The following is a 13180-nucleotide window of genomic DNA, read 5'->3' on the forward strand; positions in this document are numbered from 1 at the left end:
GACCACGTTTCGATCGATTAAAAGCCACTTATTGCGGCCAGTTGACGCCTACTGACTGACCATAGCCGTGCCGCGCGAGCTGCATTAAAATGATAGCTGTGGCATTACTTTGATTACAGGCAGCTAATGTAAAGGGCCCTGCTCCGATTGTAGCTATAGGCGCGGTGTGTTAGTTTAGAATAATAAGATGGTGACCCAGGTACTCACAATTCATACACTCACCCACAGCCACATATCCAGTGTCGAATTAAGCCTTCTAACGTTCGTTTGTAGTCAAATAGGCTAAGTAGTGTTAATTCAGTAATACAGGTATTAATTCAACACTGGATTTTGGTGTTTGTAATAGAACTCCTTTAATACTTTAGTGGTTTTCGTGGGTAGTCACTCTGGTCATTCACAGTCATCAAAACACTGCCTTAAAAAATATGATTCTGAAAACAAGACGGGCTGAGATATTTGCTCTGAATCCTGGTGAGTGGAAGCTGTGGTGAATGTGTGGTTATGTAAACTGAGCCGGATGTGTAGGTCAGTGCTGGGGTGGAAAGTGAGGGTTAGCCGTACCTTCATTCTGACTCCAAGCTCTCGGGCTCTGCATTTCATTGATTTGATTCCTAAGATAAAGATCGGCAGGTGTTTGTCAGTCTTTGTTGAAACTGATAGCGGCACTGAGCTTAAGACCATGGTCAAGAGTGTTATTGTTGGCACACTGTTTCCAGTGCTGGAACACCAGTGAAAACACCAGCACGTCTGACATGCTCTCTGTTAGTAAACTTAGAGCAAGTCGTGGATCTTTTTCCTGGTTTCACCTGTTCCCATTTTTGACTTTATGCAATACACAGTAAGATGGTTTACTGATCTCAGATCAGTTTTGTAGCTAAAAATGACATATGGATATTGGCTCAGGAAATTTATTTAGAGCCTTCCACATGGTGCATGACACCCAGTATATTTAAATGGGTGGATTTATACCTGTCATGTTAATTGTAAGCATTATAAATATTGGCTGCTTCCCCCAGTTGTTTAGGACTGGTTAATGACAGATCACCTGGAGTCATTTAATCTATAACTAGGATTGATCTGTTGTCTGGGAAACCACCTATATTGTATAATAATTACAACTGCTGGATTCTACCGGTTAGCGTTTTTCTTGTATCACCTGGTGTTTGAACCCATAATATATTCATTAGTCAGATGGCTGGTGAGGCTGTCAGTTTCTCATGGGAGTGTTTTATAGCGACCCTTCTGGGGGTCTCTGTTCCCACGGCGATGAAACTGTAGGTGACTTGTGTGGGTCCAACCAGGTGGGTCACACCTCTTTTCTCTCATCCCTTATACACGTTACGGAAAGGACACGGTTAGTGATTCTGGCTATGGTAAGATGGCACTGTGGTCATGTGACACTGTGGTCATGTGAGACAGTGGCCATGTGACACTGTGGTCACGTGACGCATAACGAGATTTTTGTTTATGGCCCTTATGAAGCTGCTTTGCACTAAAATCGGTCAGAAATGGTGTTAAGAGCGAACTGAATGTAGGAAGTTCTTTTCAAGCAGCGCTATTAATAGCGGCTCGTAGTTGTGTGGACATGGTCCACTCACTGTGAATCACACACAATCCCACAGACTCATCATGTCGCCCATTGTGGGCTAATTACACCATTAATGCCGGTGGCAAAAAAAATCATAATGGAGTGAAGAACTACTCAGTCTTCTCAGATGAACGCTCACACTCGAGTAATCATGTTCCATCCAAACGGTTTTTAGGAATGTCATCGTCTTATTGGGGATTCGCGATGGACGATTCGTGCAGTATAGCGTGGACGTCTCTGGCGCGGTGAAGCAGGGAGTTAATGGAAGGTCTTTGTCCCCAGTCCCTGAGGGTGTCTGACAGCAGCACAAGGCCAGCAAGCCGTTGTTTTCTTGGCTTTGCAGCGCTGCTGCCTGTATTGAAAGGCCTCTATGCAAATGCTCCCTGGTTCCTCCAAGAACCACCACCTGCCGCTGGGACACATTTCACCTGCATTTCCACACGTTTCTCTCATCTCTAGGAGTAAATATGAATGTTTGCATCCTCACTGTTCATCATGCGTCCCGTTATATCATGTGTGGCGTCTCCAGGAGTTTCGAGTGAGCCTTAACCCTCCTGTTACTCTGTTTGAGTACATGATCCTGGCTACAATTATAGCCAACTGTATCGTTCTGGCACTTGAACAGCATCTCCCTGGAGAGGACAAGACTCCCATGTCCAAAAGACTGGTAAGCTGTCTTAAAACTCGTCTCAGTAAATGAACAGCATCTCCCTGGAGAGGACAAGACTCCCATGTCCAAAAGACTGGTAAGCTGTCTTAAAACTCGTCTCAGTAAATGAACAGCATCTCCCTGGAGAGGACAAGACTCCCATGTCCAAAAGACTGGTAAGCTGTCTTAAAACTCGTCTCAGTAAATGAAAGTCAAACCTCCCTGTGCGTCAGTTGTTAAAATGCTTATTTGAGAACACTAATGAAGAACGCACTGATCTCTAAACAACCCCTTCGTAATGGTAGAAATCCCACATGCACAAAAAGGCTTGTAATGCCATTGTTTTAAGTATCAAAATTAAAGGTGCAAAGTCAAACAACTGCAATGATTAATGACCAGTTGAATTGTTTGATAATATTCAGTTAACGGTTTTAGGTTTATGTCCGTGACTAACAGAGCTGACAGTCGCTGTTAGAATGTCATTGGGTTAGTGCTTCCCAGAGCATCAGATCTAAATCCTGCAGTGGGAGAAATGAGGAATGAAAGACACAAAAGATCTTGAGATGTGTTCACTCAGTATACAGTCACACGTCATATGCGCACCGCCCACAGTGTGTGGTCTCTGCGTGTGATTCATGGCCAGGCCATAACAAATGTATGCATGCGCAGTACGTCACCACATGAGAAATCTCGTCTGAGAGCCAAGCAGTTGATCTTTACGACCAGACCTGTGCCGCAGCACAATGAAGAAATTCAAAACTGTATGAGACTCAGAATGTCACGTGAGTTCAGCGTGTCACGTGAGTTCAGCGTGAGTGTCACGTGAATTCTGCATGAGTTCAGAGTGAGTTTCACGTGAATGTTACATGAGTATCACGTGTTCTATCTATCTATCTGTCTATCTATCTATCTAGGAAAAGACGGAGCCCTATTTTATTGGGATCTTCTGCTTTGAAGCTGGCATCAAGCTGGTAGCTCTGGGGTTTGTGTTCCACAAGGGCTCCTACCTGCGTAATGGCTGGAACGTGATGGACTTCATCGTGGTGCTCAGTGGGTAAGGAACGCTCCGCATGTCTCACACCAGTCCTGCCTGTCCTGCTCGGACGTGTGTTCTGTGGACGCAGAGTTCTGCTCAGCTGATTAAAGCTTCACTTCCTTCTGTCACCCCTACACTCCCCAACTCTCCCGCTCCATGAACGAGTGTCATCAGAGAAGTGCTGGCGTCTGCGCTACAGGTCAACCTGAAGCCACTCTGAACGACGTCGAATGGCTCCCAGAATGATTCCTTGATTCTAGACCGTCTTTCCGTGGTAGTTTGCGTGTGTTTTTTTGTAAATATTTTGAGAAGAGGAAGGCGTTTTTCTCAGGTCCCTCCATTGCAGAGTCTTGTTAATTTTTTAATGTCATGCTTTGTAAGTTTTGCATGAATGTAACGCTCCAATCGCGGCTTGGCAATCGATTTCCACGTCTTTATCTGCAGGTTTTTTTTTCTTGCTGTTCTTGCTAGTTTAAGGTGGCAAAGAACAACACCTGTTTATTTATTTATTTATTAGGTGGGCTGTTGTTGTTCCGAGCGTGTTGCTGTCCCTGCCAGCTGTGAGGATTTATGGCTGTGATTGGCTAGACATGGTGGCATGTGGGATTTCTTTGTTCTTCACGGTCCTGAGCACCACCCCCATTCTCAGTTCCTGCCCTTAGCACACCGACACACAGGTTATGAAGTTCAGCATCGAATGGCCCATCAGACATGGTTCTGCTCCTTCATTATGAAGTTCTCCAGGCTTTTTGCTTTAAGGCGGAAGGCTTGTAAGCAAGGATGATCAGGCGTTTACTGTTGATGAAGTGAAATTCACTCGTGTAGCTGTTCACAGTCAATTCCCTCCAAAATTTCTAAAGCACTTGAGTTTTCTCAGCACACAGGTGAGTTGAGTTGAGTTGAGTTTTCATACAATATGTTCTGCAGTTGCTTATCTTTTTATTTTATATCATGCTAGAGCATCACATGTAGAGTAAGAAAAAAATGGCGTTTACTGATAATAAATTGTCAGTGGTGATTTATTTATTTCAATGATCGAATTCACGGTTTTGACGGAGGCCCAGAGTAGGAGAGAATGACAGGTGCCTCTGGCACGGAAGGCTGAGGAGACTCTCCACAGATGGGGCTCTCACGCTGGTGACGGATGTGGGGTGGGAGCTGACTGAGGGATCACTCCAACCACCTGGCCAGTCCCTCCACGGAGCCTCTCATTAAGTCCTTAACACTATTTATTACGTTTTTATTACAATTACATTTGAGCAGTTACATCTGACCCTGTGTAATCACAGAAGGCCCATTTTACAGCTATATAAAGATTTTAGTGTGTCTTAACTCCGACGTCTCCCGGATTGTTACCATTGCTTGAAACACCCTGCCTGTGGTGATCAAACACGCTTGATTCTGCCTTCTGTGCAGAATTTTGGCGAAGGTCTAGTTATGTCAGACGTGTAGCAGCAGGAGAGATGAAGGGAAGCTGGTCCAAGCCCATGGCGACCGTAGCGAGCCCAGTGTGAGAACCCAGTGTGTCCCTCTGCTCCCGCACCACAGTCTGGGAGAGACGCACACATGGCTGACGTCTAGTTGCCGTTTCAGTAGCACCGTTTGGAACGCATGTTTTGTTGCGGTAGCGTTGATGCGAGGTTGTGTGTGTGTGTGTGTGTGTGTGTGTGTGTGTGTGTGTGTGTGTGTGTGTCTGTGTGTGTGTGTGTGTGTGTGTGTGTGTGTGTGTGTGTGTGTGTCGGGGGTGTTGGGTAATGGTTGACTTTAGACAGCTACCTTAGGAGCTTCAGTTCCAGCAGCACGACAGCACCTGCTATGGATCTGACATGACATGGTGGTGGAGGGCGTGTCTCCCAGGTGTGGTGGTGGAGGGCGTGTCTCCCAGGTGTGGTGGTGGAGGGCATGTCTCCCAGGTGTGGTGGTGGAGGGCATGGCTCCCAGGTGTTGTGGTGGAGGGCGTGGCTCCCAGGTGTGGTGGTGGAGGGCGTGGCTCCCAGGTGTTGTGGTGGGGGACGTGGCTCCCAGGTGTTGTGGTGGGGTGCGTGGCTCCCAGGTGTTGTGGTGGAGGGCGTGGCTCCCAGGTGTGGTGGTGGAGGGCGTGGCTCCCAGGTGTTGTGGTGGGGGACGTGGCTCCCAGGTGTTGTGGTGGGGTGCGTGGCTCCCAGGTGTGGTGGTGGAGGGCGTGGCTCCCAGGTGTTGTGGTGGAGGGCGTGGCTCCCAGGTGTGGTGGTGGAGGGCGTGGCTCCCAGGTGTGGTGGTGGAGGGCGTGTCTCCCAGGTGTTGTGGTGGAGGGCATGTCTTCCAGGTGTGGTGGTGGAGGGCGTGTCTCCCAGGTGTTGTGGTGGAGGGCGTGTCTCCCAAGTGTGGTGGTGGAGGGCGTGTCTCCCAGGTGTTGTGGTGGAGGGCGTGTCTCCCAGGTGTTGTGGTGGAGGGCGTGTCTCCCAGGTGTGGTGGTGGAGGGCGTGTCTCCCAGGTGTTGTGGTGGAGGGCGTGTCTCCCAGGTGTTGTGGTGGAGGGCGTGTCTCCCAGGTGTGGTGGTGGAGGGCGTGTCTCCTAGGTGTGGTGGTGGAGGGCGTGTCTCCTAGGTGTGGTGGTGGAGGGCGTGGCTCCCAGGTGTGGTGGTGGAGGGCGTGGCTCCCAGGTGTGGTGGTGGAGGGCGTGGCTCCCAGGTGTGGTGGTGGACACCCCCATGTCCGTGTGCTATCCTTACCTGAGTCCTGCTCTGTAGTCACACATTTGCCCCTTTGTTAGCTTTAAAATCTAACCCAGTTTCCCCGCACGCAGCTAACACACTTTTCACCATCATACATTCGACCTCCTTCGACACAGTGAAAAGTAAGTCAGACTTAAAAGAAAACGACACACGTGTCACTGCAGTCAGCGGGGACTCAGAAACAAGGGCAGCGGCTCGCGGCTCGCGGCTGTCATTTCATCTGGAATTAATGAATCGCTGAAAGCAAATCTGCAGAGACGCCAAGCTAATTTGATTTTTTTTTCCCCGCTCTGGAGTCCTGGGGTTGGGCAGGGCTGAGGGGCGGGGCAGGGCTGGGGGCGGGCCTGGGATAGGGGCGGGTCTGGGGGAGGGGGGGAGCTGCACGTTTGGTATAGCACTAAGACTGGTCTTGCTGCCAGCTTGTCTCTTTATTGTCAGAACTTGGGTTTGTTTAAGCGGGTTTGGGTTTGTTTAAGCGGGTCTCCCGGCAGTGGATTACGCACCTCGTGGGTGGGCGGTTGTCCTTCTTTCTACGCACATGTCCCATTTGAGAGTGGGATAATGTGAAGGTGCTAAAAATGACTAATCCTGCTTAAAGAATGTTTCTAAAATAAGTAGAGTGGCTTTGATATCTAAGAGGTGTGTTGGGTTTTGGAGATGTTTTACAGCAAGGTCAAATCTGGCTGGTGTAGTGCATGACAAGACGTCAGTGATGAACCACAGAGAAGATAAAGGCACCATAAACATTACTGCCATAGCGTTACTCTCTGCTGTAGCACTGGGATCTTTCACTGCTGAAATCCCATATTTCCGTTACATAAAGTATCTAAGTGACGATTTAAAAATAATCTCTTCATTTACAACCTACTTTAATATAGTCCTCCTGTTATGGGGGGGCTCTGTATTAGGTACACTTAGCTTAGAGATGCTTTTGTTCGTTTTCATTTACAGACTGTGAGCCATCTGTTGCCATCCCTGATTCATAAGGCACTCCCTGGCCCGTTGGTCATTGGTCAGTTTCTGACCACATGACTACCAGACCTGATTTGGGCAGTGGGCCATATGGGTGTGGTAGGGGCGTGGTAGGGGCGTGGTAGGGGGGCCACCCAGATATTCTGTTCTGCCACCCAGATATCCAGAAAACAGATGTTTTATGTATGTTCCACTGTAAAGTGTTTCTTTAGAATTGCTTGCCTTTAAGTTGATTTACATTAGTGGAGATGCGAAGGTTTTCTTCTCTGGCTTTCTGTATAATTCGTATTTCCACATACTGTAGCAATAGCTACTAAAGTTTAATTCCTTCAAGGATGTAGTGCAGTGCTGGAAGCATCATTTACGATATGTGAACATTTAACATCATTGCAAGCTAAATGCAATGCTTGACCACTGAAATACCGGGACGATTTTGGTACAGACCATGTTTGTCCCTCAGACTTCTAGCCGTGGTTCATTTGTGTCTTCTCGTGTCCTCTCGTGGTCTCTTGTGTCCTCTCGTGGTCTCTCGTATCCTCTCATGTTCTCTCATGTTCTCTCGTGGTCTCTTGTGTCCTCTCGTGGTCTCTCGTGTCCTCTCGGGGTCTCTCGTGTCCTCTCGTGGTCTGTTGTGTCCTCTCGTGGTCTGTTGTGTCCTCTCGTGGTCTCTCGTGTCCTCTCGTGGTCTCTTGTGTCCTCTCGTGTCCTCTCGTGGTCTCTTGTGTCCTCTCGTGGTCTCTCGTGTCCTCTCGTGTCCTCTCGTGGTCTCTCGTGGTCTCTCGTGTCCTCTCGTGGTCTCTTGTGTCCTCTCGTGGTCTCACGTGTCCTCTCGTGGTCTCTTGTGTCCTCTCGTGGTCTCACGTGTCCTCTCGTGGTCTCTCGTGTCCTCTCGTGGTCTCTTGTGTCCTCTCGTGGTCTCTCGTGTCCTCTCGTGGTCTTCTTGTTCATTCATCTGTTTTTGTCATCAGTGCTCCCTTTGCCTCCATCGTCAGGGCAACAATTGTCAGCTCGTTTTCAGATTAAATTTGTCTGGATGTGGAACAATTAGTCTTGAATCGGTTTGAGACTTCGTTTGTCTAAATGTGGCAAATCAGTTAAGGAGCAATTCTGAACACATTTGCTTTTGTTCTTTGGAATTGCAGATAACTTGTGTATCACTTTAGCGCTAGTGCTGCTTCTCTCTGGCTGTGTTTGCGTGACTTTCTTTTCTGCGCCAGTGAAGAAGATGGAATGACTGAAACATTTTTGCATATCTGAGTAAGTGTTCCACAGTCTGCCGGAATCAACCGAAAGCCTCGACACAGAGCGTCATTAGCCGGTGATTTGGAGTGGTGCTCTGGGGTCGCCTGCGAAGAACGTGACTAAAATCAGAGTCTTCGGCTGCGTGGCCAAGTAGTCTGAAGATTAGAAAAATCCCTCATTACTAAAGCCAAGCACAGAGCACATCGTCACTCCACGTCCATTATATGTTAGACTCACTCGTCCGAGAGAGAATATAGCAAACGCCTTGCATCTGCTACAGTAACGCTGATGATTCAAGCCTTGGTGTTGATATTACCACCCCCACCCCCACCCCCACCCCCACCCGATTTCGCCTTGGCCTCTAACAGCTCATTGCAGTGCGGTGTGTAGGTGTAAATGTGTGGGAGAGGGCAAATTCTGTTCATTTAAGGGATCCAGGATGTGTCAGGTGCTGCTTCCCATTTGAATACTGCAGGAAGAGCAAAACCCTGTTGGTTGATGTTAGCGGGCGTGCTGAGCTTCGGAACAACAGTGTGGTCTGTCTCTCTGCAGCCCGCTGCTTGCCAAAACCTCTTGAAAATACTGGCAAAAGCACTTGTCAAGTCCTTACATCGCTGCGAGAAATGTGTTCTGAGTGGTTTGAAATCTTCTACATGGTTCACTGTGTCACAGTTGAGAGACTAGAATACGGATAAACGAATGAAAGATTCGTTAGTGACCCCATTCCCAGTGAATTAGCTCTCGTAAAACGCGAGAACTGGGTGAGAGATATCGGAGTGCTGTCAGTGATGGGCTACGCTGCCCTAGGACACAGATGTGTGTGTGTGTGTGTGTGTGTGTATGTGTGTGTGTGTTCGTTTCTGGGTGGTTCACAGAGCATGTTACTCTGGAAGCTTCAGCAAGGATACGGAACCACGTACCGCATCGCCAAGTCCACACGATCCACGCAAAAGATGCTGCGTTTTGCGTGAGGAATCCGCTGGATTCAGAACCCCGACTCCACTGGAGCGAGAACTTCATTAGCAATCGCCATGTGTTGTTTGACTGGTGTGATGGTGGCGGGCTGTGTCAGCACAGCCTGGTGCCGTGGAGAGTCGGGTGGTGTCGAGCCCGCCTCTGACCCCGCATGGACCTGCTCTACTTCAGCTGCCGTCCTTGTGCTGTGTCCCGCCTAGACCCGCCTGAGCTGTCTGCATGTTTCACTGCTCTGTCCTTAAATGGCTTCAAAATGATGGCTGAAATTTAAAATTCACGACTGTCTGCCACATGGCATCGACATGTTTGTGTTTGTGGGGGGAGGGGCAGATTCTTTAAAAAAATTGTTTGCACAAGTGATTTGCGGATTTTCTCGTATTTTGGATTTTCTCTTTGGCACAAGATACATTTTCAAAGGGTGCAGACCTGTCCACTATAGATGGACTGTAGCTGAATATCCCGATGAGGGTTTTAGCATGAATATATCCTTGGCGTGTAATCTGTCCTTGCTATGATTGTCCTCTGTTATTCTCCCAGTCTAAAGTGCAGCACTACTGTGCTAGTCTGCTACTGCCTGACAAGCCAGAACGTTACACACAACCTTGCTGTTCACTGACTTTGTGTACAGTGACCAATTCGAATGAGGCTCGTTGAAAATCATCCAGGTGCTGGCACTGCCTGCGAAGTTCAGGACCTTGTCCACATTACCATTTTCTCGTCTGTCTTCCCCATGACGCAGTCCTGATCTAGTTTTCTTTATCACCTTGTTTTGGTAAGACACTTTTGTTGTTGTTTGTTTACTCTATTTTTATATCAAATCATATCTGTGTTCTTACAATATCAGACCATATGTGGGTTCTTTCTGGTGATATGTACCTTGTTTTTGTTTGTTTGTTTGTGTAATGTATTTCTATATCAGCCCACGTGCCCTGTGTTCGATCTCTCACGGCACAGATCTAACGTGACAATGGCAGCTTTTGTTTTTTTACCGGCTTTCGCTTTTCGGGATTCCACTGCTGCTGTGCAGCGTTTCTATTGGCTGAGCGTTCAAGAACACGACCTTTCCCCTCTGGACGCCTCTTTCATGCGTAACCCATCAAGCAGGCCGGGCGGCTGGGCCATCGTGGGGGGGTTGGCCCAGCGTGGGGGGGTTGGGCTGGTGGATAATGCCAGCTGCCCATCCTCCTCAACAGATGTTTATGTGGGTCAGCTACGACAGCTTGGGGGACGATTGCGTTCAGGAGCGTCTGCAGAATGGAACATGTCAGGGCTGAACTGATAACAAAAGTTAAAATGATAGGTAAAGTGTGAAAATGTGTTTGTATGGGGCCAGTAATTTTACATTTCTCAAGTGGTATAGGTGAGATCTCCTGTGGTGTGTCAGTTCTCATGTGGTGTGTCATTTCTGCCATGGTGTGTGTCAGTTCTCCTGTGGTGTGTGTCAGTTCTCCTGTGGTGTGTGTCAGTTGTCCCATGGTGTGTGTCAGTTGTCCCGTGGTGTGTCAGTTGTCCCGTGGTGTGTCAGTTCTCCCATGGTGTGTGTCAGTTCTCCTGTGGTATGTGTCAGTTCTGTGGTGTAGGTCAGTTCTCCTGTGGTGTGTGTCAATTCTCTCGTGGGGTGGGTCACTTTTAGAATCACTCTGGGCACTTTTCGTAACGCATGATACCAAATATCTTCAACCCTTCTAGAAGGATTTTTTACACTGTGCAGTAATTTGTTAATGGTTGGGAATCCCTGTGGCCTCTGTGTGTCGTCACATGTCTTCTGGCTGTATTCAGAGAAGCAAAGACAACTACAGTGCATGTGTGTGTATCCAGTGATGAGCACTACAGTGCATGCGTGTGTATCCAGTGAAGAGCGACCCAGTGCATGTGTGTGTATCCAGTGAAGAGCGCTACAGTGCATGGGTCTGTATCCAATGATGAGCGCTACAGTGAATGTATGTGTATCCAGTGATGAGTGCTACAGTGCATGTGTGTGTATCCAGTGATGAGCACTACAGTGCATGTGTGTGTATCCAGTGATGAGCACTACAGTGCATGTGTGTGTATCCAGTGATGAGCGCTACAGTGCATGCGTGTGTATCCAGTGAAGAGCGACCCAGTGCATGCGTGTGTATCCAGTGAAGAGCGACCCAGTGCATGCGTGTGTATCCAGTGAAGAGCGACCCAGTGCATGTGTGTGTATCCAGTGAAGAGCGCTACAGTGCATGGGTCTGTATCCAATGATGAGCGCTACAGTGAATGTGTGTGTATCCAGTGAAGAGCGACCCAGTGCATGTATGTGTATCCAGTGATGAGCGCTACAGTGAATGTGTGTGTATCCAGTGAAGAGCGACCCAGTGCATGTGTGTGTAGTGATTAGCACTACAGTGAATGTGTGTGTATCCAGTGATGAGCACTACACACATTGTTTACAGGCAGCGGCAATTCAAATCTAATGATTATTCAACCCTTTAATAAATCACTGTGTCCATTGCATTTTTATACTGTAATACTTAATTTTAAAGATCTGTTCACAAGTGTGTATGCAATATCAAAAAAAGTGTTCATAGTAAAGCAATGACAGGAACACTGTCTCTCCTAGCTCACTCTGTCTCACCTAGCTCACTCTGTCTCACCTAGGTCATTCTGTCTCACCTAGCTCACTCTCTCACCTAGCTCATTCTGTCTCACCTACCTCACTCTGTCTCACCTACCTCATTATGTCTCACCTACCTCACTCTGTCTCACCTAGCTCATTCTGTCTCACCTACCTCACTCTGTCTCACCTACCTCACTCTGTCTCACCTAGCTCATTCTGTCTCACCTACCTCACTCTGTCTCACCTACCTCACTCTGTCTCACCTAGCTCATTCTGTCTCACCTAGCTCATTCTGTCTCACCTACCTCACTCTGTCTCACCTAGCTCATTCTGTCTCACCTAGGTCATTCTGTTTCACCTAGCTCATTCTGTCTCACCTATCTCACTCTGTCTCACCTAGCTCATTCTGTCTCACCTACAGTAGCTCATTGTGTCTTACCTAGCTCATTCTGTTTCACCTAACTCACTCTGTCTCACCTACCTCACTCTGTCTCACCTAGCTCATTCTGTTTCACCTAACTCACTCTGTCTCACCTAGCTCACTCTGTCTCACCTAGCTCATTCTGTCTCACCTAGCTCATTCTGTTTCACCTAACTCACTCTGTCTCACCTACCTCACTCTGTCTCACCTAGCTCATTCTGTTTCACCTAGCTCACTCTGTCTCACCTAGCTCATTCTGTTTCACCTAACTCACTCTGTCTCACCTACCTCACTCTCTCTCACCTAGCTCATTCTGTTTCACCTAACTCACTCTGTTTCACCTAGCTCATTCTGTTTCACCTAGCTCACTCTGTCTCACCTAGCTCATTCTGTTTCACCTAGCTCATTCTGTTTCACCTAACTCACTCTGTCTCACCTACCTCACTCTCTCTCACCTAGCTCATTCTGTTTCACCTAGCTCATTCTGTTTCACCTAGCTCATTCTGTTTCACCTAACTCACTCTGTCTCACCTAGCTCATTCTGTTTCACCTAGCTCATTCTGTTTCACCTAGCTCATTCTGTTTCACCTAACTCACTCTGTCTCACCTAGCTCACTCTGTCTCACCTAGCTCATTTTGTTTCACCTAACTCACTCTGTCTCACCTAGCTCACTCCCTGTCTAGGGAACGCTTGGGTTGACCGGCTGGGAATGTGTGTTGGGTGTGTGTTGGGTGTGTGCTGGGTGTGTGTTGGGTGTGTGTTGGGTGTGTGTTGGGTGTGTGCTGGGTGTGTGTTGGGTGTGTGCTGGGTGTGTGTTAGATGTGTGTTGGGTGTGTGTTGGGTATTGGGTGTGTGTCAGATGTGTGTTGGGTGTATGCTGAGCTGTGGTAAACACACTGAGGAACACACTGGATGCTCCAGCTGGATTGTGTACCAGGGCCGTGTCAGCGCCAGGCTGTTGTAGGCGAGGCTAATCACCAGGCTCCGCCCCCACGCCTG

General features: G+C 48.2%; 1 protein-coding gene across 1 annotated transcript in view; it reads left to right on the plus strand.

The window, feature by feature from the left end:
- Positions 1 to 13180, plus strand: part of cacna1eb (calcium channel, voltage-dependent, R type, alpha 1E subunit b) — a 53398-nt gene that overhangs the window by 1392 nt on the left and 38826 nt on the right. The window contains exons 2-3 of the mRNA XM_076972147.1: positions 2150 to 2255; positions 3152 to 3291. Of these exons, the coding sequence (XP_076828262.1) occupies positions 2150 to 2255; positions 3152 to 3291 (246 nt within the window). The remainder of the gene's footprint in view (positions 1 to 2149; positions 2256 to 3151; positions 3292 to 13180) is intronic.

The sequence above is a fragment of the Brachyhypopomus gauderio genome, chromosome 14, assembly GCF_052324685.1.
Source record: "Brachyhypopomus gauderio isolate BG-103 chromosome 14, BGAUD_0.2, whole genome shotgun sequence".
NCBI lineage: Eukaryota > Metazoa > Chordata > Actinopteri > Gymnotiformes > Hypopomidae > Brachyhypopomus > Brachyhypopomus gauderio.